This window comes from Siphateles boraxobius, unplaced genomic scaffold (assembly GCF_051911475.1).
Source record: "Siphateles boraxobius isolate OS27281-9 unplaced genomic scaffold, OSU_SipBor_1 25, whole genome shotgun sequence".
Lineage (NCBI taxonomy): Eukaryota > Metazoa > Chordata > Actinopteri > Cypriniformes > Leuciscidae > Siphateles > Siphateles boraxobius.
The window spans coordinates 34,747,539-34,775,000 of NW_027508866.1; the positions used below are offsets into that span (position 1 = coordinate 34,747,539).

The window sequence follows — 27,462 nt, forward strand, 5'->3', positions numbered from 1 at the left end:
CAGTAGTGGGCACTGGTGCATCGTAAGCAATGACGCACATCGGAGTGAACGAGACGAAGTTTGCAAGTGAAGGGCATACAAATTTGGAGTGGAGCGCAGCCTAGGGGTTTTGTGCAGAACCACCTAACCCTTGTTGACTATCCTTCAAATCTGATAGGTTGCTTGAAATGTGGTGAAATTATCTTCACCACATTGGATTCACTTCAGCAACAAATCGAGCAGTTTATCCCCATGCAATAATCTCAGAAATAGGAAAAAAAGAGACTTAATCATTTATTTATGTAGTGTGATTGACTTTAGCAGTGATTCTATTAAATGTTCTGCTTTCTAGAGTATATGTATGTATGTGTGTGTGTATGCATGTATACTATATATATATATATATATATATATATAAGCATTGTGTGTGCGTGTGTGTGTGTGTGTGTGTGTGTGTGTGTGTGTGTGTGTGTGTGTGTGTGTGTGTGTGTGTGTGTGTGTGTGTGTGTGTGTGTGTGTGTGTGTGTGTGTGTGTGTACTGCCTGTGTTCGGAATATAATTCTATAGAGTGTTTTTTATTTTATTATTACACACATGGAACTGTAACATTGTACATGTCTCTGCTGTTAGTAGAAACCATGAACCTGCTTCACAGCGGACAGTCTAATTGTTTAGCCGTCGTCATGACAACTACTCAAGAACATCAGGTGCAACTTTTTTCTTCTTCCAGTAAACTGAGTGACATTTAGTGATGCTTTTTCTCTATTAACAGTCTGCAATGTCTGCTCAGATTGATATTTTTTTTCCAGATGATGTGCAAAATTATACATGTGCAATCCATTACACAATATACTACAGCATGCATTTGCTAGGGTATTCTGAGGTTTTAGGACGTTGCTACTATGCTGTTGATAGTGTGATTGATGATATGTTAGGTGGGTGATAGGGTGTCAGAAGAGCCCACCCTCAAGTCTCTATGAATTGAAGATAAGTATGAGCAATATTACTAGTGATGCATGGTTTATCAAGCACCACTAAAGTGACCTATTTATTCAGACATGCCACAAGATGGCACTCTATGGGCAGTTTTTAACACACTTGTTTGTATGATAATGCCTTAATTTTTAAAGACTTTTATTTTAATTTTGTAATCCAGTTGATGACAGAGTCTGTGTTTAGTAAGACAAATCAATATAAATAGTTTTACAGTATCAATAAAAGTAGCAGAGCAAAATGTATTTTTCGTGTTCATTTAATGTTTTTCACTCTTGTTGAAGTTTCAGTTTAGTGATGCAAATAAAATTGATGTTTTTTCCCAGTATGTGAACATCTGGCCTGAAAATGCCCTTTTTAAAATCCATAAATCTTTGATCTTGATTCGTCATTCCATTAGCATTTGTTTAGTAACAGAACATCTACAAACAGATTGCCACACTCTCCCTGTTTTTGAGATTTATGAATATGCCGCTATATTTGGGATTGACAGACAAACCACTAATCCCCCATAATCCCACAGGGTTGCCCTTGCCAAAGCATTCCCTGACCGAAAGGCTATTTGGAGGTTATAATTGAGTTTGTGCTCTTTCTCATTTATATATATATACCCAAAAAAAAAAAAAAAAAACACACACACATATATATACACACAAACACACACACACACTGCTGTTCAAAGGTTTGGGGTCGGTAAGATTTTTTATGTTTTTAAAAGAAGCCTCTTCTGCTCACCAAGGCTGCATTTATTTGATTAAAAATACAAAACAAACCCAGTGTTATTGTGAAATATTATTTCAATGTAAAACAGCTGTTTTGTATGTGACTATATAGTAAAGTGTAATTTATTCCTGTGATCAAAGCTGAATTTTCAGCATCATTACTCCAGTCTTCAGTGTCACATGATACATCAGAAATCAGTATATATGATGATTTGATGATTAAGAAACATTTATGATATTTTTGTGCAAACCGTGATTCATTTTTTCAGGATTCTTTGAAAGTTCAAAAGAAAAGAATTTAATTAAAAAATAAATATTTTGCATTATTATAAATGTCTTTACTGTCACTTTTGACCAATTTAATGCATCCTTTCTGAAGAAAAATATTAATTTCTTTAAAAAAAAAAAACGTATTGACCCCAAACTTTTGAACAGTAGTATATATATATATATATATATATATATATATATACATACATATTTATACATGTATATAAATAGTACCCAAAACAGAACATACATTAGGCATAGGCTCTGCTTGATTTATGTTCACAGGTTCACTCTTAAAAATAAAGGCTCTTTATGGTCGCCATTAATGGTTCCATGAAGAATCTTTAACATTAATGGAAACTTTCCATTCCACAAACTGTTCTTTAGATTGTTAAGATGTTCTTAACTAAAAAAATATATATTTTAAGAACTGAAAGGTTTTTTGTCGAACTAAAAATGAAAAACACATTTTGGAACCTTTATTTTTAAGTGTTGTTATTTTTTCTTATATTCAACCTCTTTCAGACTAAAATGTATATTTATGTTCCTGTTCCAATTGATGTTTACACAATTTCTGGGTTAATGGAACGCAATTTACCACATATTATCAACAAGCAACCAACAGGCCTTTATTATTTATATAATAATTTACATGAACATGTATTTATCAGTTTTATCATTTGAACATTTATCATTAGTTATTAAAATCATGTCACATAGTGTTTATGAAATATGTTTTTTTTTTCAAAATGTATTGTTAGATAGCGTATTCAAATATCACAAACTCACTTAAAAAATTTAGTTCAGATATTACACTCTCACTTTAAAAAATGAGTTTGTAATATTTGTTAGTATTATCGATTATTTTCTCGAAGAAGATCAATGTAATGGATGGCTTACCTTGAATATGTCAAATCATGAATATGAGGCGTCTCATCACACAGTTTTGCCTTTGACCTGGATGAAGCGCAATTTATCCTTGTTTTGCCGATCATGAGGCTTTTCGTGGCATTTACACTCTTAGGCTTGTTGAGATTTTCACTTTGTGACCATCACACACATCCATATGTTTGAAGATTAAGAGTTTTGGCTGTGAGGATATGCAATTGTAGCAAATATTAATGGTGCACTTTCAGCATGTTCCCAAATAAGTCTCAAAGCATGCTGGGTAAGATCTTGATGTGGTTTCCCGCTCTGTTACAGATGGGCCCTGCAGAGGTTGTGTTCAGGTGGGCGTCTGGTATCGTGGGCTCTTCCTCCGTGAGACACAAGTTCATAGCTTTGTAGGAGTGAAGTCATCTATACAGCCAGGAGGAGGAGATGAAATTAGAACCGTTGTGAGTTTTCCCTTTTTTAAGGAGCACAAGCTTTCTCGAAATATGAGTTTCTGATCACAGACTTCTTATGAAACATTGGCTCTATTCCAAAACTCAGTTAGGTAATTTTTAAGGCATCACAAGAAGCATAAAATTCATCCTTTACAGAGAAGAAAATCCCAGAATGCATCACTAGCTCAGTAAATAAATAATAAAGATTCTTGTGAAGATTAGTCAGATTATTTATGCACAGCACAGGCATCAAATAATCATATTTATATGTATGTGTATATATGTAGTGCTCTGATCATCTATCAAGAGGTGATTTGTCAGTGCAGTCAAAGCACATGTTGTAGGTGATTTTGTACATTCGCCACCAGGCGGCGAAATTCACAATATTTATACAGTGGTGTATCCAACTTTAAGTTTAGTCCCCATAGTCAATAATTGTATCCCTTAAAACTCATTGATCACCAACAGTTTTTTCCTTGAAAAAAAAAACTTCATGCCTCAAAATAGTTTGAATGTAACTCTACAAACTTGCCTAATTTAGTATTAAGCCGTTCTATGATTATGCAAATTAACCCCGCCTCCACTCACTCACTCAGCTCAGATCCACTCGTTGACGATCACACGTTGATTTGATTGGTTACAAGTTAGTTTGTGATGTCAGAAACACTACCGATTTCAAACCGTGTTTTTGAGACTGTCTTTGGTTCACTGCAGTTTTAAGGAGAAAATACTCAGAAAAGCTGTCGACTTATGAATTTGCACAGGGTTTGTTAGTTAGTTTTATTTCGGTCAACTTCAAAAGAAAAGGGGGTAAAAAACAATTTACAAACAAACATGGAAAACAAAAAAATTAAATTACAATGTAAACAATATTAAGAAAAAAAAGTTTGCACAGGGTTTATCTTAAAGCATATTAAAACCACGACATAGACATACAATATCAAGCTTGGTTCAACACAGGGGGACTTTAAATGAATCTTGTTATGTTACAATTATTTCCCATTACATAGTAGATGAAGCTTAAAAACTCTAAAGTTATTGTAATAAAGTTTTGATCCCCTCAATAAAAGTGTACGGGCTTGCTATGATGTTTAATCTTATTTTTCAGGAAAAGTTGGATCAGTTTGAAAAGTCATAACAACCCGAGTCAGAACAGTCTGAAGGTCTGAGCCGAGTTTGCTGGTTGAAAGCTCTAGGAGGAGATGCTGTTAACATTTAGGCTCAGAAGAAGACGTTTAAATAATAGATCAGTACTTTGTCAGGCCAACATAACTAATACAATTAGAGAGCACGCTAATTTATATAAATGAAAAAAGCAGTATTTAAATATTTTGATACAAATGACACGCAAATGTGGGCAGCGAATCAAATAGATTGGTGAATCGTTTTAAACGAACTGATTCGGCACTTTGAATCAGACCTCCGAATGCTACTTGCCAGAGATTATAGGAAAACGTGTTTTTTGTTATTGTTTTAGTCGTTAGGGTGTATTATTTAGCTCAGCTGATTCAGGCTACAAAACACAACATTACCACAGATGTAGTGGCACTACTCGTTTTAAAGAAAACAAAACGCTCTTTGGAAAAATGACCCTATGTATCTTTTATACTTCTGAAAATAGAGTTCTAGCATCTACAGTGTTTCCGATAAAAGCGTTAAACTAACTTCAGGGACGCGTGAGAGAGATTCCCGAGTGAGTCTCTCGTGACAGTGAGGTAAATAGAGACGGGGAGGGTAAATAGTATCTGTCTCTTTAAGTTGGTGTCAAAGCCGATTAGCGCTGATCTCGGTCGTGATTCTGTTGTACCGTCTGCTCACTGTATCTATTTTTCGATTTACCTCCCTGCACGCCGTTAAGACCATATTTGTATTAATATCTTTTGGAGCTTTTACGGTATTTTCGCTTTTTTTCCCTTCACGCGAACTCCTTTATATAGCTGAGCGTAATTACGCGTTACGCGGGTCTGGAATCTCCTTTACGCGCTTTTGGCTAGACTTTAGATCATCATCTCTGGCTGCTGTGTGTGAGGGTGATGGTGATAATGGGCTCGGTGTGACAATCAGGGCTTTAAGATGCAGAAGAGCGTGCGTTATAATGAAGGACACGCGCTTTTTCTGTCCATGGTCGCGCGTAAAGAGGGAATTAAACGTGGGTACTTGAATAAAAAAGCCGCAGAAAACAACCGCTGGAACGAGAAGTACTTCGCGCTTTACCAGAACGTGTTGTTCTACTTTGAGAACGAGCAGAGCACCAGACCATCTGGGATTTATTTGCTGGAGGGATGCTCCTGCGAGAGGATTCCGGCTCCAAAAGTGTCCACCGTTGGGAAAGAGAGCTCAGATAAACAGCAGGTATGATTTGACCTCACATTCACTCTACATCTCATCTACTGTGGTCTAATTACTCGGGTTTACGATTAAAGCCACATTTGTGGTATGAATGTGCCAGCTGCAAGGAAGTTGGTTTCCACACACACCACGTGTTTGTGTCTGTTTATCAGTGTTTGTGTGTCATTGGACACAGTTGTCAGTTTTTTACGCTAACGACAGTTTCAAGGTCTTGTTTTTTGACTCAAATTTTATGAAATATAAATGTGTTTTGAGGACAACAAAAAAACATACGGTAAATGTGGTTTTATCGTGTTCAACAAATATTACATAAACATAATGATATTAGAATCATGTCAGTTTGAAGGGCAGAAAAGGGCATTTTTTAAAACTGTATCTTTGTTTAAAGATATAAGGATGACATAAGAACTTAAAGGGCAGAATTCACAAAAAAATATCCAATTTAAAACTACCAACAACACAAAACCACTGCTCTATTTACTTTAAACCTTTCATTACATTACATTACATTTTGCAAACATTATGGGAACCTTACTTTTGAACGTTCTCTGAACATTCTATGACAAGTTAACATTTAAATGAAAAGTTAAAATGAACCAGGGTTATTATCATTGCCTAAAGCTAATAAAAAACATTTAATTATATAAAAATATAATAAATTATAAGTTCATTAATTATTATATTAAATTATATATATATATATATATATATATATATATATATATATATATATATCACCATACTTACTAAGTTGATTGATTGGAATTGCAAAAATGTATATTACCAGTTTTCTGAAATGTTATGTTTAAATATGCAAATAACACATTATCTAATTAAATATGCACTTATTTGCACACATTTCCAGAACAACACTCTGAACATTGGATAAAGCCAGGTTCAAAATATAAAAAAAAATATTTTCACCATTTTTCAGGAATAAAATGTTGTATAAAATCAGGCAAATTATATATGAACAAACGCCTCTGTAAAAACCCTCAGATTATAGATAGGAATAAAACTTTAAAGTTAGTTGTGTGTACTGAAGTGCTGCTGAAGTGGAGATTTATGACTCCTGGAAAAACACTTTATGAAAATGAATCTCAAAATTGACAGATGCATAAAAAAACTGTTTTTGCATGTAGTGTCTCGCCTTAAATAAAGCTGAAATAAACTAAAAATAAAATGATTGGTTGAAAAACTTATTGACCATTAGAAATGTTGCCTCTGCAATAAACTGAAGTAAGTGTAAGTTCAAGGCTTACAATGATTAACTGGAAATTAATAAAAACCAAACTAAAACTGAAATAAAAATATATTGGCTAAGTAGCAATATTTTTTTCTAAAACAAAATTTATAAAATGATGAAATCACATAATTGAATGACTTAAAAAGTAAACTAAAATCAACATGAAAACTAAAAATATAAAAATAAAAGCTCATTCAAAATATGAATAAAACTAAAAACAAACTGAGATTAACGTCCAACAAAAATATTTCAGGAAAAAACATTCCATGAACAATGTATAAATAATGTTTTGTGCTAACATTTTGAGAACATTATTAAAGACCAGACCACATAACTCTGACTATTACGATTTCTCTATTAACGTTACTGGAAGAACGCTTGCCTTCCTCATGTGACAAATAGCCTCGGACTTTCCGTGTTGGTGTAAAGATGTTAAAACCAATTTAATGCAATTAGTTGAGTAAATGTCTGGTCACTGATATTACAGATGCAGTTTTGACTTCTTAGGTGTTTTTCAAACCAAATGAAATACAATGAAATATTACTGGTCCAAAATACAATTATGGACCAATACTATTAGTGTACAGACATGGATATTTCTATAGTGAATGAGCATTTTTTAGTTATGCTCAGCTTTGAAACATTTCATTGTATAGAAATTGGTGAGTGGAATCTATATTAGTCACAGACTGGTTTATTGAGAAAGTCATTATATGACCGATATTTGGCTATTTAGACATTTTGAGCATCAGGTAATAACTGCATGCTTGATTGATTAACAGAAGTTTCTTCCCTTTCTGTAAATATTTGCATATTTGTGTTGTTATTATACTGTATTATATTTGTACATTGACATTATATTGGAGAGCAACCCTGCCTGTCCATTAATCACGGAAAAGTCCCGGAAATTCTCTGGTCAAGAGGTTTGGGTATTAATATTTTAAGATATTTTCCAGGCCTAAATACAAGCATGCACATAAATGAATATGCGCTGCGGTCGCTGCTGGTGTTAAGCAGCATCTGTCAGATTATACACTCATCTTCTGCGTATGATGCAGTGTGTTGAGACCACACGAGCCTTTAAAAAGCCCCTCATCATTAATAACCCAAATTTCAAATCCAAATTACCCACTAAAATATAAAGGGTTCAATCTATTTATTTCAAGAAAACTCTATACCATTTAGATCTGCTCTCCTGTATATAGTATTAATCATCAATAAGGTTTATATTAAAGAATTTGATCTTCTGTTTGATCACTGTTTTAGTACATTAACGCACTTTAGGAGTTTTTCACTTGAAGTGTTGTAATGATTCCTGCTGTTTTTAGTGACTGAAATATTGCAGCAGGCGCTGTATATAATAAGAATAATAACTTTATTTATATAGCACAAAAAAACAAGAAGAGTATTACGAAAAATAAAACCAAGAACATAATCAATACATATTAAAATAATAAAAATAATAAAAACAACAAGAATCTAAATACTTCACAAAGTAGTAAAAGAACATTTATACAAATATGTTTTTAGACAAAGACTCTGTAATCTAATTTCCATTGGCAAGCTATTCCATAACATTGGTGCCATCAATGCAAAATGTTATATGAATAACATATTTTTATTTTTATTCTTTTGAGGTGGAAAATTGCAGTTATATGGATGTTTTGCCTTCCATGTGACTGAAAACTATGAATTAAGAATAATGACAACTACAAACAAAAGTAAAGTGTCTTTACAGAATAACGAGAATTTTGAATGTTGGGTTTAGTTAATTCATCAGTTAAATAAAAGGTGCAACACTTACTCTTGAAGGAAATAAAAGTAACGTTTTTTACCATTGTCAAGGCCTTCATCATCAGACATCATATCACACACTGCTTTATACACTCTTACAGTCCGAAACAGCTGTTACTGTAGTAACTGTGGGATTGGCTTTATAGCAAGATTAAGAGGGAAAAGGAGAAACATCAATAGAGCATGCCATAGCCGATGTCCTGATGAAGCTCTGTGGGACAGTGTATCTAAAGTAAAAATCCCAAAAGTTTATCTGGATTTATGATTCACATCAATATCTCCTCCTTGGCCTGATAGTTGTGAATAACTGTCATGAAAATAGTGTAAATAGGAATTACTATGACCTAACCATTATACAGTATATATATATATATTTAGCTAAGCAAACCCATATGTACACACAATCTCTTCTGTTATTGTTTTTTTCCGTAATTGAATTATAATATTTGATATGTTTTTGTCTACACCCTGTCTACAGATGATATGTTTTTATCTACACCCTCTTGCATAATTCATTCGGTGCTTTTATCGCTGCCCATCACCAGTCTTTATCAAATGACGGATAAATGACGGGTGTATGTTGAAGTTGAGCGTGTTTGTGGTTTTGTTGATTGTCATTGCATCATGGCGTAAAGCAAAGAGCATTTCAAACAGCGTCAGCATCAGAGAGCTTTAAAGTACTTCAACTGCATGTTAAACACAAATGCTGATTGAGCTTTGATTTCTGGGCCAACTCAATTAAACCAGCTTTTGTGATATGCAAACTAACCTGGATATTTATAAAACAGTATTTTATTGATTAAAATAACACATTTGGCATAAAATGGCTGCTTTTAGTTTAGAATAAAATAATATTTCATTATGGTAATGTTTTTAATGTGATTCTTCTAAGGAGTTTGCTTATTGGCTCATTGGCCGATCGGCCGATATTTACTCTCGCTCTACACTAGTAGGTTTATCTCTCGTTTTGAACATGTACATGATCAAGATTCAGATGCAAATGAAACATTCTTGAAAGGAACCCCAGCGTGCCGGTGGCTTGTGTTACCATGGAAATGGGGTTTGATGTCATGTTGAAGTGTCACTGTATTATTATGCTTGCAGCACTTAGACAGGAGTGAGTTCTGTTCCCATTAAAGTCAACATTACAATGAAAACTTACCCCATTTATTTATTGACCGCTCACTCCCTTGAAATTATTTAATCAAGTCTGCCTGCTTACACTTATTATTTTTTTCTTATATAATTGAGTAAACTACTGTTCAAAAGTTTGTTTGCGATAGAAGTCTCATCTACTCACCAAGGCTGCATTTATTTGATCCAAAAATACAGTAGAAACATTAATGTTGTGAAATTAACAAAAAATGAAATGTATATTTAAATATATTTTAATTATGTAATTTATTCTCCAGTATTCGGTGTCACATGATCCTTCAGAAATCAGTTCTGATTATTATCAATCATATTTATGTGGAAACCATGATGCATTTTTTTTCTTTTCTTAATTCAAAAGACCAGCATTTATTTAAAATAAAAATATTTTCTTACTTTATAAATGTCTTAACTGTAACTTTTAAATGAATGCATCCTTGTTGAATAGAAGTACACTGTCAAAAGTCATAAAATACACTGTCAAAAAAGTTGCTGCCTTAAATTTGTTAATACAATCAACTTGAATGTTTAAGTCATTTCAACATTAAACTGACTTAAAAAATGAGTTGAATCTTGTATAACTCATATTCTTGCATTATTATCTTGTATTCTTATAGATGTAGTCCGTCTGAAAGGAGCGACCCCTGTGAGTCTTGCGGTTTCATGAGCTCATATGCACACATATGCGAGCGTCCTTTTATTGCACAGTGCTGGGTTGCCTTTCTAAGAATAGTAGCCCTTCTGGCAGCGTGTTTCTCTCAGACATGGCTATTTAAATGAAAGTCTTCGGAAGGGCAATCTGTGTACATGCATATAGGGCTGAAAGAAGAAATTATGCAAACATGTCAGAAATGAATCCAGTGTTTTTGTGGGCTGGTTGAGTCTATAGACCTTATTCAGAGCAGCGCCATGACGGGTATGAAAGTGAGGCTGTGAGGGATAGACTTGCCGTGTTTCCAGTGGCATCCGCTGTATAAAGCTCTTAGATGTGACTTACAATTTTCCACAGCTTATATTGTCGGAAGTTTTTTGTCAACTGAAATTTCTTGGAAAGATTTTTTCCAGTGTTTCATAAGAGCAGAACAATTCAAAAACACAGTAGAGCCCATTGAAGAGATGCATGTCTGTCCCTCACAGCCTCGCTTTCATTCCCATTGAATATCAAAGATGGCGCTGCTGTAAATAAGGTCGATTGTTGTCTCTCGGTTTAAACAAGGCCTGAGGCTCAGAACAGCGCATTAAAGACAGAGGAGAAACTCTGCCGGTTACATAACCACACACACACACACACACACACACACCAGCCGTGCTTCATGAGAACACAAACGAGCCCTTAAGCGAGCCTACGTCCTATAAAACACTCACAGTCTCTCGCTGTTTCACTCCATCACTTATGTGAGGGTAAACCTGTCAGAAAATGAACAGCTTTGGTTTTTCCCTTACAGAAGTGATCTATTAAAAGTGACCTATTATGGCCAAATTCTATCCATTCGGGCTCTACTAGAATAAGTTTTCTGGCTTGAATGTTGATTATTTTCCCCATATCAATAACGCTCTTTTTAGTTACTGTCCTTCTGAAAAGCACACTGTGCTCTGATTGGTCGCTGGATCAGTGCGTTGTGATTGGTAAACCGCTTTGGGAAATGCCCCGCCCCTTCCCATAACCACCAGTTTCAACACACTGCTAACTAACTCAACCAGGCCCCGCCCCTTTATCCTGCGTATGAATTATTTAACTGAGGAATATTGTGACGTGTTCGTTCCCGGAAGAAACTCAAGACTACAATGGAGGCGTTCAGAAACAGTGACACTGAATCATTTTCTAATGCTCAAAGAGAAACATCACACACTAAAGAAAGCTGAAAATGTTAAAAAGCATAATAGGAACCCTTTAATATTTTTTTCACTCTGTGTTGGCTTGATGTTTTGTTATTTTATCTTCTTTTCACATGCTGCTTTATGATTTAGGGCAAAATTACTCAGTAACACGTCTACTGTCATTTCCGTTTAACGAGTGCATGCGAGTTCAAGCCAGTGGCCGCTGGAAGCGTCTCTATTTAGGTCAGAAGAACTCTTGTAACGCTGCCCACCATGGACCAAATGCAATGCTTCACTCTCTGTTTAATTTCTCATCTTTTCCAGCATTACTTCCTGGTGATTTTCGGCCACGATGGGCAGAAACCTCTGGAGCTGCGGACAGAAGAGGACGCTGATTGTAATGAGTGGCTGGAGGCCATTCAGCAGGCCAGGTACAATACAAAGACAAAACACTCAACGTCTTTTGAGAACAAAAGTGATTTTGCTGAGCTGGTTAGCATGTAACAGCCTTTTTCTGTAGGAAATGAAAATCACTTAATTGATTCTTCTAGATAGCAATGCACACAGAGACTTTTGCTTCTCTTTGTTTATATGAGTCTTGAGAAAAAATAGGCTACTTATGTAATTTCACACTCATTTCAATAATGCTACAAACTATGCTCAAATTTGACAAGATATTAAAATTTATAATCGAAAGTCACAGATCTCAATATGAACCAAATTATCTGAGCTTCTATCCACATTAATGTAAATAATTACGTCTGTTTTTATTCATCCAAAGGGATTTTAGGAGAAACAACAGTTGATTTGAAATTAAAAATGACTTATGAACTCAGCTGGTTTTCTTCTGGATTGGGTTTCAAAACAGACCCATGCAAATCGATACATAATATATAGACGTGATGCATGCCTTTGTAGCTCTTCTTTTATCCGTCAGCTCAATAAATTAATAGTTTGAGGCTCGTCACAGTCGTTCCAAGCAGTTTTTTTCTTTTTTGAAGGGGTTCAAAAGTCTGAAACCACTGAAAATGCATTCATTCCCTTTGCATAATTTTCAGATTTTATATTTTTTTATTGAAAAATTGTGCTGTATTTTACCAATACATCGTTCATCACTTGGTAAATTTGATCAAATCAGACAGATGTAACATGGGCAGGTTGTGTGACATACCCTGATTCTCAAAAAACATAAACATAAACATAACTACATGAGGTAAAAGAAAAGACCCACACTGCATTAATTAAGGGTTCACTATAAATGAGAATTCACATGAGAATAAGCTTTTGTGTACTTTCATAGAGTTTGTTTGTATGAGTCTTTTAAAAGACTCAAGTGGCTCATTAAATTAGTTTCTACAGTTTCTAACCAGCTTTGTTGTTCTGCTGTCGCTGGCAGTTATTCAGACCTGATCATAGAGCGGGAAGTTCTCACGCAGAAATACATCCATCTGGTGCAGATCATGGAGACGGAAAAAGTGGCGGCAAATCAGCTGCGGACACAACTGGAAGACCAGGATACGGAGATCGAGAGACTGAAGGCAGAGGTCAGTTCATCGTTATCAGCTCCATCTATGTGCATTTAACACTTTACACTAAATGGTAAACAATAAATAATAAACGGTCTCATGAATAATTGTAACCACACCTTTAGAAAGTATAAAACACGACAAACTACCAATTTCAGATGTAACAAGGAAGATATAATGCATTATGATGTACGTTTTGAATATCTTTATTGTGCGTTATAGTTTAAGGCTTTAAATAAAGTGTTATCGTATTTTTTATGTTTTTTAAAGTCTCTTCTGCTCACCAAGGCTGCATTTATTTGATTAAAAATACAATAATTTTGTGAAAAAATATAAAAATAACTCTTTTCTATTTGAATATATTGTAAAATGTAATTTATTCCTGTGATGCAAAGCTGAACTTTCAGCATTATTACTCTTCAGTGTCACATGACCCTTCAGAAATCATTCTAATATGGTTTGCGGCGTTATCTGTTATAGATTGTTGTTCTGAATAAAACGAAAGAGCGAATGTTGCCCTATCAGTCCAATCAAGAGGAAGAAGATCCAGATATCAAGAAAATCAAGAAGGTATGTGATTGTCTACATATATCCATCTCATTTACGCAGTCATTATTGCTGTTGTGTGTAGGGTAAGTGCAGTTACTCGAGCGTCTCCTTCGTGTGTTTTCTCGCAGGTGCAAAGCTTCATGCGTGGTTGGCTGTGCAGAAGGAAGTGGAAGATTATCGTGCAGGACTACATCTGCTCACCTCACGCTGAGAGCATGAGGAAGAGAAACCAGATCGTCTTTAACATGGTGGAAGCTGAGACGGAGTACGTGCTCCAGCTCTCCATCCTGGTCAACTGTTTCCTGAGGCCCCTCAGGATGGCGGCCAGTTCCAAAAAACCCCCTATTAGTCATGACGATGTCAGCAGTGTCTTCCTCAATAGGTATATATGCACTTAAAGGGCTCCTGTTAGGCCCATGACACACTGGTTGCGTGGCATAAGAGTCTCAGCTGCGTGGTGTGTCCGTTTTTATTTCGGCTCCCATGTTAACGGGTTAGGCCGGAGACACACTGGCTGCGTGGCGTGAGTGTGGCGTTTCTTTTGTGTGTCAGCTGCGTGGCGGCTGCGTCGCGTTTTCTGTGTCTTTGCACACCAGAAACGTGTCTGACGCGGCGCTGCTGACACGGATCACCCTTGTTCGACATATGGGAGAGAGTTGTGGAAGCCCTATATTCATGTTAAGCATAAATATAAAGTCTAAAGACACTACAGACTATTTCGTTCTGTATTGACAGGTGCAATATTTGAAAATTGATAATTATTTATTTATTTATTTTTAAATCATATTTATATCTGAATTTATGTCAAAACCTAGACTTGCAACCATCAAAATGTAATTTATTAATATGTATTCGTATACAAAATAACATATAAACATATTTTCCTAGAGCTCGCAGACTGCCTGCGTGACACGTGCGTCTCAGGCGCGGCTTGAACCGCGTGGAAAACGCGTGCATGCTAGAAATAGAACCGACGCCTATTTTTCACGCTACACGCAAGCGTGTTGGAAGCGTTTCCAGGCAAAATAGAATAGGAAAAGATGTTTATATGTTAATTTGTACACAAATACATATAAATAAATTACAATTTGATGGTTGAAAGTCTAAGTTTTGACAAATTCAGATATAAATATAGGCCTAATTTAAAAATAAATAAATAGACCTAATTATCAATTTTCAAATATTGCACCTGTCAATACAGAACAAAATATTCTGTAGTCTGTTTTTCTGTCAATACTGCTGACAGTGTCTTTATCAGTAGGCTTTATATTTATGCTTAATACGAAGTATAGGGCTTCCACAACTCTCTCCCATATGTCGAACAAGGGTGATCCGTGTCAGCAGCGCCGCGTCAGACACGTTTCTGTTGTGCAAAGATACAGAAAACGCGACGCAGCCGCCACGCAGCTGATGTGTCATGGGCCTTATGCTTTTCCTTCCATGCAGTGTGTAATATAGCTGTTTGTGAATGTAAAAGGTCTGCAAAGTTTTAAAGATCAAAGTGTACGACAAATAAAGTTATTGTCTTCTAAAAGAAAGAATTGATTCTGAACTGCTGAAATGAGTCGTCAGCTATTCCAGTCTCTCTTCCTGCTCAAACCTACGTAACAATGTAACATATTTGCATAATGCCAGACTATGGTCTTCTTTGGCTGCCCTTGAACATCGTCTATCAAATACTGTAGTTGTAGCTGAGACTGGATTTGACCTGTGTTGAGTTAGATCTGTGTTGTGAACATGTCAAAAAGACACTGTTTTGGAATCCACTCTGCATACAGTTCAAAATGACTTGCACTGGTATTGATATGGAAAAACCTACCGCATCATTTGTTTTACTGTGTATCAAATGCTGAGGAAGCCTCCGTTTCCAGTGCGTGGTAGACCAATCACAACAGACTGGGCCATCTGACCAATCAGAGCAGAGTAGACCAATCAAAACAGACTGGGCCATCTGACCAATCAGAACAGAGGAGACTGTAGCGACAATGAGTCTTACATTAAATTAGCTCAAATTATATATAGGGAATTTAATAATTAATCATGAATGATTAATATATTGTATATTACAGTTAAATTATCGAAGCTGAAAATAGATCGATTGTATATATGAATGATCACCATAATGGGTTATGGTTCGTCATTAATATATCAATAGTCTTATTACAGATCGATTATATGAGATAACCTTAAATGGAATTAATTTAGTTAATCGAACAATCTGTTTGTCCAGCAAACGGCCGTAAGATTAACTCATCAACTTCCCAACAAAAGTTATCACTTCTTATAAACTTCAAGAAATAATAATTTTCTGGCCGTGAACATTAATTTTCCTGTGTTTATAAAATTAAACGACTCAACGTAGTAAATAATAAAGCTTTTTGTAGCTAAAGGACCAACATTTCATTGACTTTGTAAAATGAGCATTTTAGACAATTAGCAATCAAGAATATAATGATTTTAATCAAATGAAACTAAGGATACAGAATTCTACATTTAAACACGGGATACATGTATGTACAGTAAACAGTAAAACTAATGATACAGACGAATAACGAACGGGATTGAGAGAGAGAGAGAGAGAGAGAGAGAGAGAGAGAGGATGAGAAAGTGAAACTAACGGTCAGGATGAGAGAGATCACCGGGGTGATCGCAGCATGGCAAAAATCACAGACAATGTAACCCTTAGAGAGACAACAAGAAATCACATCAATCAAATCAAATCAATAACCTATACTTGCGTATATGGTTCTCTTTGTGTTGCTGAGGAATGCAGAGTCGTGTGCGTGTTTGTCCTTCGGCGCAATAGGCTTGTTCTCTTGTGTCCCAAGGAAATAGTTCAGGGTTCATCTCCCTCGTGGAAGGAGAGGTGAATATGAAAATAAAACTTAGTAAAGAAAGGAAAAGAAAAGAAACGCGGTGTAAAGCTCCCTAAGGAGCCATGGGACCGGAAACCTCTTTCAGGGAAAATGCTCTCTAAGAAACTTCTGTGTCAGTCTCTTATGGAGAGGAGGGGTTCACTAATGCTTCGGGTATGTGAACTAATCATCTTAGAGCATGTCGAGCAGGGAAAAGTTCTTCTTTGTCTTGTCAGGATAATTTATTATGGTATAACATTTTGTCATTTCTAGCCAGAAAGATTGTACGCATAGAACAATACATTTTACTGTAAAATCCTATCTATGACTTGTTTAGTCAAAACAAGACGGTCAAACAGGTACCAAGAATGGCCGGAAAGAGAAGAAGAGTAGAAGAAACATAAAGTTACATTCATATGCAGAATTACACACATTTAATGTTCACTCACACGACTATAAAGCCATAATACCGGCTACCATGACCTAGGAAAGATCAAATTCATGTTTATACATTTCTTAAGTGGTTATACTTATAGAAAATATAAGATTGCAGAGTCTATTCCTCTTTCTTTATCAGAATTCAAGTGGGAGCTGTGATTCCCTTGGAATTCCTTTTGGGGGTCATAAAGTTTTATGACCTAGCAAGAGGGAGAGTTAAGGCTGATTTATACTTCTGCGTCGGACCTACGCCGGAGCCTCTACGCCGTAGACTACGCTTTGGTTTTAATTAGAGGTGGGCATAGATTAATTTTTTTAATCTAGATTAATCTCACTGGAATCTTGGAATTAATCTAGATTAATCTAGATTAAAATGGCTCATTTGAATTCTGCCGAAGGCATTCAGAATATGTGTGCTACCCAAATAATGTCTAAAAGTAAGTCTTTGAGAATAGTTTGCCTCGCGTAGGGATGTGAATTTCTGCCAAAAATGCCATTCGACAATAGAGGAGCAAAAGTCGAATATCGTTCAAAGAAAATTATAAAATAAAATAAATAAATAAAACGCACAATTACAATGACAGAAAGGGAGGCCAATTTCATCTTTAGCGATTTGTCATCACACAAACTGTTTATTAATTGAACAAGTAACATGTTTTTGTCGTTTTTTTTTAAACATAGTAACAGGCTAATTGGAAGAAGAAAAAAATAATAAGCACGATGTAGCTACAGTCCTTTTTTCGCATCGCCAAACCAGATGCTAGTTAGATCGATAAATAATGTCATATGTCATAATGATTTTATGTGAACCTGCCTTTACCGGTGTGGTGCCGCATTCTGACCCCCGCCAAATTATTACCCCCCTAGTATGATAGGTTTAGGATTAGTTGTGGGGGAGGGGTTAGGATTAGGGGTGGGGTTAAGATTAGGCAATCAGATACTGATTTCAACGAGGGAGGTAATAATTTGGCAGGGAGTCGAAATTCGGCACAACACCGGCAAAAGCCTCATCCTTTTTAAACAAACTAGTTTCAATCAATGTAAACTATTCGTGTGACTATGCCCCTGCGCAACACACATTACCGCGGGATGGCAGGTGTTCATTTCATAAACTGTTCACAATGGTAGCTTATTTATTTTGTAGCCTATAAATTAATGTATATGTCCAACGGATAATGTCATACTTGTTAGTAGTGCTATAGTGGCGTAATAATCTGTTTGGTTGTAAAATGTATTACCTGAATGAAATGAAATCGAATGTATCGTCCTGTGGAATCATTCATTCACAGACAGCTTAAGAAGATGTTCAACTAATAAATATCTTCATCGCTGGCAAAAAATATGATGCATTTGCAGATTTGCTTTCAGTAGACTAAACTGTAGCTCTTGGTGTTCTTAAATCTTCCTGTTATGACTCCGTGTCGAGTGTGATTGAACGCGCTTCAGTGATTCAGTGCGTGAGGAACTGAACAGAACTGATTCGCGAACCGATTTAGACAGATCTCCCAACTTGTTTGATGAAGTCTTTGAACAGAATCGACCCAAAAGAGTGATTCATTTGTAAATTGAGCATCGCTCATGCCCATAAAATACAGCGCTCTTGGAACTCATTTAACAACATGTAAAGTAACGAGAGGAACGATCGCCCAACGTAACATCTAAAAGTATACACCTTGTGTCCCTGACAGGAAAATACCCTGCTGCGCGATTTGCGCGAAAATATAACGATATTCGAAAAAGCTATTTTATGATCCCAACCCAACTTTGAGAATAGATTAACGGCGATATTTTTTTTATCGCACGATAAGATTCTCACGTTAACGCCGATAATGGCCCACCACTAGTTTTAATTCATACTTCTGCGTCATTGTCCGCGTTAACGCACGCAGAGGGAGCATGTGAAACCCGAGGGAGCGGTTCTGAGCAGACCAATCACAGCGCTTGCGTCCGCGTAGAATTGACGCGTTGTTACATTTTTGGAGAGGTGCACGTCAGGGTATGCCGAAGGGTACGCGTGCTACGCACAGACTACGACGTAGCTACCCCGTAAGTTCGACGCAGAAGTATAAATTGGGCTTTACAGAAGGTGATCCTGTTAGGTAATCATTCTTTAGAAATACACTTAAGATTCAAATTTACAGACCAGTCTCCAATTACACCCATAGAATAAGACAAAACTAATTAGATATACAGGAACGTCAGATACGATTCTGTGTTATATACATTAAGGACATTTCTATCCTAAGTTGCACACAAAGGACGTTTGTGTGCTGGTATGTGTGGCGTGTGTGTGTGGGTATCCTTATGGTCAGCATCTGTCCATCCGTGGTGTGTACCACGTGAGGGTTTCGAGAACAACACCTGTTTCTTGATTGCGCAATGCGTCATAAATGGAGTTAATCAATGACCGTCTGGCAGACATTGGGGCACCATTTCACATGATTCAAGGTTTTGTGAATTAAACATACATGTGTTCATATTTGTTCAGTAGTGAAAGGAAAACAGGATTCGGTCAGTCGCTACAAGAACAATCACAACAGACTGGGCCATCTGACCAATCAGAGCAGAGTAGACCAATCACAACAGACTGGGCCATCTGACCAATCAGAACAGAGGAGACCAATCACAACAGACTGGGCCATCTGACCAATCAGATCAGAGTAGACCAATCACAACAGACTGGGCCATCTGACCAATCAGAACAGAGGAGACCAATCACAACAGACTGGGCCATCTGACCCATTAGAGAAGAGTAGACCAATCACAACAGACTGAGTCATCTGAGCAATCAGAGCAGAGTAGACCAATCACAACAGACTGGGCCATCTGACCAATCAGAACAGAGGAGACCAATCACAACAGACTGGGCCATCTGACCAATCAGATCAGAGTAGACCAATCACAACAGACTGGGCCATCTGACCAATCAGAACAGAGGAGACCAATCACAACAGACTGGGCCATCTGACCCATTAGAGAAGAGTAGACCAATCACAACAGACTGAGTCATCTGAGCAATCAGAGCAGAGTGGTTTAGAGAGACTTAATCTTCGAATAAACCATTTTCAGACTCTTTGAGAAATGATGTGATGTGCAATGTATATTATGAGTAAACCTTGGATGCATGTAAACCTGTTGTAGGAGACTCCAAAATAAAAATAGGAATCTTTAAAATTGCATAATAGGGGCACTTTAAAACAATTCAACACAGTTCTTTATTTAAAATTGTAGCACACGTGTGTTAAGCACATAATATTTTATTAATGCTGCTGTTTTGAAAGTATAATATCTGTTTTTAAATTGATGCACCATGCATTTCTCTTCTTTGTTTTTTCTTTATTGGTAAGTGAGACGATAATGTTTCTCCATGAGATATTCCATCAAGGCTTGAAGGCTCGGATAGCCAACTGGCCAACGTTAGTTTTAGGTGAGTTTGTTCAAGCTGCATTATTTTTTTATTCAACTCAAATTGAATTATTTTTTATTATTTTTAATTGTCAGACACAACCATAGTACGACGTGCATTGAAGCGCTTCTCGACTCTCCACACATGAACGTCAGATCTAAAAAATCACAGTCAGATTTTGTTTGGCTGAGACAAATTAAATGTGTTATTTGACTTTCTTCCAGTGGCCATGATGACCACTCATATATCACAGTTTTTATCTGACAAATTCCACATATATAAATATATATATATATAATGCAAATGTCTAAAAACCAAAATGTCATGTTCCAGCGGATCTCTTCGACATCTTGCTGCCAATGCTGAACATTTATCAGGAGTTTGTGCGAAACCATCAGTACAGTTTGCAGGTTCTGGCCAACTGTAAACAGAACCGGGACTTTGACAAGCTTCTGAAACAGTATGAAGCAAACGCTGCCTGTGAGGGAAGAATGCTGGAAACCTTCCTCACCTACCCCATGTTTCAGGTCCACCTTTGACCTTTCAGCAATGCTCCAGCTAATAAACTGTAGTAATTCTAGAGTATTGCATGTTGCATAAAAATGTGTGTTTTTGTATTTTAATTGTTTATTATTACCTTTATCTTTAGATCCCACGATACATCATCACCCTTCATGAGCTTCTCGCACACACGCCTCATGAACATGTCGAGCGCAAGAGTCTGGAATTTGCCAAATCCAAACTTGAGGAACTGTCCAAGTGAGTAAAAGCTTTAAAAAAAGTCATGCCCTGTAGAGAAGGGTATAATATTCATTTTATTATATATTATTACTATTCATTTTATTATTATTTATTATCTTCAGATCGCTGTATTGACTTTTAAATGTTCTTTAAAGCACCAGATTATAGATCTAGAGAATTAAACGTTCTTTATGGCGTTCTTCTATTGCTTCAAACTGTAAATACTTCGTTTGTTATAATTGGAACCTTTATTTTTACGAGTGAAGATTCTAAATGAAGATTCTAAATTTAAAAAAAATCTGTTTGTATTAGTTCAAATCAAAATAATTTATTAACAAAATATTTTTTTTATTTTAAAATACAAATCATTTTTTAAAGATAAATATGTATTATTTATTTTACAATAATATTCTTTTTTTTAATTATATATGTTTCTATATTATTTTGTTCTTATCTTATTTATATATGTATAAAATGATAAAAATATATTTTATTTGTTTTAAAATAATTAAAATATATATCATCTACTAAGTTTATTTGTTATGTTATTCTAACATGATAGTCTTATCAGACAGCCCCATCCGATTCCTTTATGGAGAAAGTGATTCTTAAATGCAAAAAGGCTTTTGAATTTTATTTTTAACATTCATGTGAACACACTTGACTTGCTTCAATATTGTCCAATTCACATTTACATTGACTACCATTCTGCCAAACACCTAACTTTATAAATACATATTATATACATTTTAAATCTATTTAACATGTATATTGAGATGCATTTGCATGTTTCTTCTCAGAATGATGCATGATGAAGTGAGTGACACAGAAAACATCCGTAAGAACCTCGCGATCGAGCGAATGATCGTGGAGGGCTGTGATATTCTGCTGGACACCAGTCAGACGTTTATACGGCAGGGTGAGACACTTCATTATGGGTGTGAGCGGAGATGTCTTGATTTCAGGACATATCCTTTTCCAATAACTCATTTCTACCCCCAATCCTCTATGAGTGATTTCCATCCTGTGTGTTCTGCTGTTCATTACTAGTGCCGGGCTCTGCCAGCTGAGCCATAGTAACTGTTCATTTATTTATTTGATAGTTTGATTTTTTAAATGAATAATCTAATAAATTATGGGTCAGATGTTCAGTTTTAGTATACCTAAAAATATGAATTATTTCTCTTATACAGATACATATATATATTTATATATATGTTTGTGTGTTTTATTTATTTTAAATAAAAATAAAACATTTCTTTAAAATAAATATGTATTATAAATAAGTATTTAAAAATATTGAAATGTTTACAAATAAATTATACAAAAAATATATATATATTATAAAAACAGACGTAATATTTTATTTATTGTATTCCTTTTTTTAAATATATATATATATATATATGTATTTAGCAAAAATACTATTTTATTTTAAATAAAAATAAAATATTTGTTTTAAATAAATATGTATTATTCATTTAAAAGTACAGAGAAATGTTTACAAAACATTATATACAAAAATATTTTTTTTAAGAGTAGGATATAAGAATATAAGATTCTTTATATATTTATTATTTTAATTGTGAATGAACATTATTAAAATGATATATATTTATATAAAATTACACATATAACAATATATATTTATATTTATAAAAAAATATAAATATTTATTTATTTGTTTTAAAAAAAATCTATTTATTTCAAACACATATGTATTATTTATTTATTTTAAATAAAAAAATAAAAAATTTAAATCAAAAGATGAACAGCTGAAGTCAGTCACTAGTTTTGCATGAATATCAGTGTATGCTTGTTTCAGCTCCACCCAAACACTGATCTCATTCAGCACTGCTCCCCACTGACAGGAAGGTGTGAATGTGCTCTAATGAGACCTAATGTGCCATTTTAGTTCATCATGTCTCGTAGAGAAGCTTTTCTTGATGAGACAGCGCTGCCCTCTCTCCCTGAAATCCTGTCTTTAATGTTCTCCTTCCTCTCGATAAAGAGCTGATGTGTGTGTGTGTGTGTGTTTCCTGTAGGCTCTCTGATTCAGCTGCCCTCTGTGGAGAAGGGTAAACTCAGTAAGGTGCGTCTGGGCTCGCTGACGCTCAGGAAAGAAGCTGAACGCCAGTGTTTTCTGTTCACTAAACACTTCCTCATCTGCACACGTACATCTGGGGGCAAACTGCACCTGCTCAAAGTGAGTCGAGACTGAACAGCTCAGCAATTTACAGACTCAAAGTGAATATCTTAAGGGAATAGCCTTCAGCCTAAAATATTCTCATCATTTAGTCACCCTCATTTTGATCCTATCCCAAATATATATATTTTTTTATAATTCTATAATTTACATTGTAAGTCTGTCCACCTTCATTAAAAAGATCAATTCAGTGTGAACTATTACTGTAACCAGGGCTTGACATTAACTTTTTTCCACTCAGCATTTTCACTGGCCACAATTTTGGCATCGATACAATGATAAAAAAAAACTGCCATATAGATATTTTTAATATTATCTCATCATTTGGCAGCAGGTATATTAGGCTACTGTCACTTTAAGACCTGACGTACGGATCCATTATACTGTTACACATGCGTTTTCTTTCTCAACTGTTGATGTTCACTTAAAATATGAGTGTGTTTACATGAATACTCGCCAAGACTGGCATTTTGACATTATTTTGTGTGTATTTGACTGTTTAAGCACAATAAGCAGCGAAAAAGCACTCAATTTAGCACTGAGAGGCAGCTTTATGTGAACACACTTTGGGCTTGAGCACAAAATCTGCAGGAATTAGTAAAATTATGCGCAATACGTGCAATCCCACGCTGAAATTCAAGCCCTGTAACAGCAACAATATTCATCCAGAGCAAATGAGTTTATCATTTTAGATGCCTTAAAAGACTACAATTGAAAACGGTATATATTATATACAAAATTCAACCCGCCAAAATGGCTAATAGGAGTAACACACCACTGCTGAAATACACCCGGATGTTAATGTCAAGCCCTGACTGTAACCGTTTCATGCAAAAGCATAAAATAACTGAGTACCTTTCCTCAAAACCGCAGCAAGGAGGCACGTTGTCTCTGATAGAGTGTGCGCTTATCGAGGATCTGGACGCCAGTGATGAAGACTGTAAGTGTGACGTCAGACCCAACAGTCAATCTTAATATAAATCATAGCAATACCAACAACCCGTAGCAAGCAAAATATCCAAGATAAACCTTATAGCAATCTGTACATTTATTAAGGAAGTAACTAGATCTCAGTTAATTTTGATTCCGTATCTCCTCAGATAATGCTGCTGGTCAGGCATTCAGTCGTCTGGAGTTTAAAATAGTGGTTGAACCTCCTGATGGTCCGTCGTTTTCTGTGGTTCTGCTCGCTCCGTCTCGGCAGGAGAAAGCTGCCTGGACCACTGACATGAGCCAGGTACAATCTACACGCTACTGGAAGTCCGTATGAAATACATGTTATAGTTCTTACTGTGAACAATTCATCAAATGACAGACTTCTTTCTGGTGATGAATGCAGGATTTCTCCAATCATTTAGTTCATTTAAACTCCCCCCCTGCAAGCTTGCTTACATCTGCCATGCCCACATCTCAACGTCCAATCAGCAAATGATGCGCAGAGCCATGCAACCCCACCCTACATTTATCTTTTCTTTTCTTTTTAATCCGTTACATTCGAATGTACGTCACAATACAGAAGAAAAGATCTGTTGCTTCTTCCATTTTATCATGACTTTAACACTCTTTTTTTAGACCTTTCACAATATGTACATCTATAGAACAAGCTGCAGATAATGATCTAAGAATATTACAACTAATAAGAAACATGAAAATGCATGGACAGTAATTTTTATTAATTGAAGTGGAGAAATCATACAGATATTCAGTCAAACCCAGTGTACACACAGCAGGGTGTTGTTTTCTAGCTAGAAAGCAACACGAGTGAGAAGTTTCCATTATATTTGCATTGACACAAATAGTTTCACTGACTTGACAGTTTTTGCATAGTATATTTAGCAAGAGCTGTCTGTTATAGACTTTTCCCTAGACATGAACCAGTATACAAATTTCGATTAATATTAGATCTATTTATTTGTCTACAATTTGACATGCTTCAGATGAACTGTTTAATTAAAAATAGTTTGAATATGAAAAATGAGCCCTGATATGATCCGCTTTCAATATCTGCCTAATCAGACAGCTGATAACTGATAACGGTTGTTTTCTGCTCCCGTAGTTTGTTCATTTTGACTCGTATGACAGTTGCTAGTGCGTGAGAGTGAAGTCATTCCATTATTTTGTATTTGTCTCCATTTTCATGATTTCTAAACAGTGCATTGACAACATTCGCTGCAATGGCTTGATGACCAGCGTGTTTGAGGACAACTCCAAAGTCACCGTGCCTCACATGATCAAGTAAAACACAATCAGTCCAGTGTTATTTTAGTACATTTATATTTTACATGTATTCATTTAGCAGTATTATTTATATACTATTATTGCATTTATTCATATTCTGAATTAGCTTTTATTTTTATATTTTCAGTTTTCATTTTAATTTTATTTGCTTTTGTTATTTTTATTATTGTTTTCCCCAAATATATCTATTTAGCTTTCATTTTTAGTACTTCAACTTATTTTATTTCTGTTAGTTGCTAAGGCAACAATTCAAGTCTTGTATAAATTGAAGCATAATTCTGATTACCTAAAATTATTTTATAGATAAATAGATACATAGATAGATAGACAGACATATTTTAAGGTTAATGTGTGCTTTTAAACATAAACTGACACTATTGGAAGATCTTCCCCTCTCGAAATACCAGTTTAAGTTGAAAATAAAACCTGATTAGTTTGTTCTTGCGCCCCTTTGAAATAAGTGTGCTGATGATCCGCAGGTCTGATGCCCGACTGCACAAAGACGACGTGGACATCTGCTTCAGTAAGACGCTGAACTCCTGCAAGGTGCCTCAGATCCGTTACGCCAGCGTGGAGAGACTCCTGGAAAGACTGACCGACCTGCGCTTTCTGTCCATCGACTTCCTCAACACCTTCCTCCACACCTACCGAATCTTCACCACCGCTGCTGTGGTGATGGACAAACTGGCCGACATCTACAAGAAACCCTTCACGTCTATACCGGTCAGGTTAGAGTTCCTGTCACTCAGCAGGTTTTCGCCATTTAAATGTGTTCTCCAATGCAAAAACAATTCATTTCGGTATGTTTTTCTCACATTCAAAACATATTCTTCATCCATGTCTGAATGCCAATCATTATTTTGATGATTGTGATACCCTTAATTTGAAGTTCATTTTTATTGTGTACAGTACCGTTGCAAATGCAAATACAAATTTGATTTAGAAAAAAAAAATCTATTATTCAATGAAATGCCAAATTCACTTCTTCAAACATGCAAACAGAAGGCAATAAAAATCTTTTTTTTTTTTAATATTAACATTATCATGTAAAATGCTAATAAATTCTTTAAATAACTGTACTTTTTTGTAATGTATTTTCTCCTGTAAAGTGAAGTCACTGATGAACGTTCCTCATTTCGAAGCACACAAACCTGTGTTGATAATGATAGTAATTGATCAGTACAGTACACTTAAACATCAGAACTTTTACAGTCCACTGAAAGATGCACACAGGATGTTAAGGTTTGGATCCATCGGTGTCTTCAGACCACAGAACTCACTCTTTTCCCTCAATACTCTGCTTCCCACAATCCTCCTGTTCCTGCCTCACTGTCACTCACAGGGTTCAGTATCATTCCTCCGACCGGTTGTCCATCTCCTCCATCTGTCCAGACTATAGTCTGAAGATCACAAGGCTTGCGCTGGACCAGTCCAAGTAACTCATCCCTCTGTCTCCTTTTGTTTTACATGTTTGTGGACTTTATTTTTCCTTGTGTCCATTTTATTATAGCAGTCAAGGTTTCTTGTCGTGATTTAGTTTTTCATGATCATTTTCCACTCTCTTTCTGGCCCGTATAGTTAAACGTGTTGTTTTTGCTACTGTACCCTTAAGGCTTCTATGTCAATTTTTATTTTAAGGTTAATGTATGTTTTAAACAAAAACTGGTATTTCTATAAAGGAATATCTTATTGTTAGACAGACAGACAGACAGACAGACAGACAGACAGACAGACAGACAGACAGACAGACAGACAGACAGATAGATAGATAGATAGATAGATAGATAGATAGATAGATAGATAGATAGATAGATAGATAGATAGATAGATAGATAGATAGATAGATAGATAG

At 35.6% G+C, this 27,462-nt stretch overlaps 1 protein-coding gene across 2 annotated transcripts in view; it reads left to right on the forward strand.

The window, feature by feature from the left end:
• The first annotated feature begins 4,022 nt into the window (after positions 1–4,022).
• rasgrf2a (Ras protein-specific guanine nucleotide-releasing factor 2a) overlaps positions 4,023–27,462 on the forward strand; it is a 43,850-nt gene continuing 20,410 nt past the window's right edge. Inside the window, exons 1-15 of one of the 2 annotated variants that reach the window (XM_077243721.1) lie at positions 4,023–5,644; positions 11,976–12,082; positions 13,048–13,195; positions 13,658–13,747; positions 13,855–14,108; positions 20,367–20,446; positions 20,759–20,952; positions 21,075–21,184; positions 21,967–22,085; positions 23,212–23,372; positions 24,246–24,312; positions 24,473–24,609; positions 25,525–25,607; positions 26,090–26,338; positions 26,953–27,045. In XM_077243721.1, the coding sequence (XP_077099836.1) occupies positions 5,366–5,644; positions 11,976–12,082; positions 13,048–13,195; positions 13,658–13,747; positions 13,855–14,108; positions 20,367–20,446; positions 20,759–20,952; positions 21,075–21,184; positions 21,967–22,085; positions 23,212–23,372; positions 24,246–24,312; positions 24,473–24,609; positions 25,525–25,607; positions 26,090–26,338; positions 26,953–27,045 (2,171 nt within the window). In that variant the 5' untranslated portion in view covers positions 4,023–5,365. The remainder of the gene's footprint in view (positions 5,645–11,975; positions 12,083–13,047; positions 13,196–13,657; positions 13,748–13,854; positions 14,109–20,366; positions 20,447–20,758; positions 20,953–21,074; positions 21,185–21,966; positions 22,086–23,211; positions 23,373–24,245; positions 24,313–24,472; positions 24,610–25,524; positions 25,608–26,089; positions 26,339–26,952; positions 27,046–27,462) is intronic. The other variant, XM_077243722.1, reaches the window with a different exon arrangement.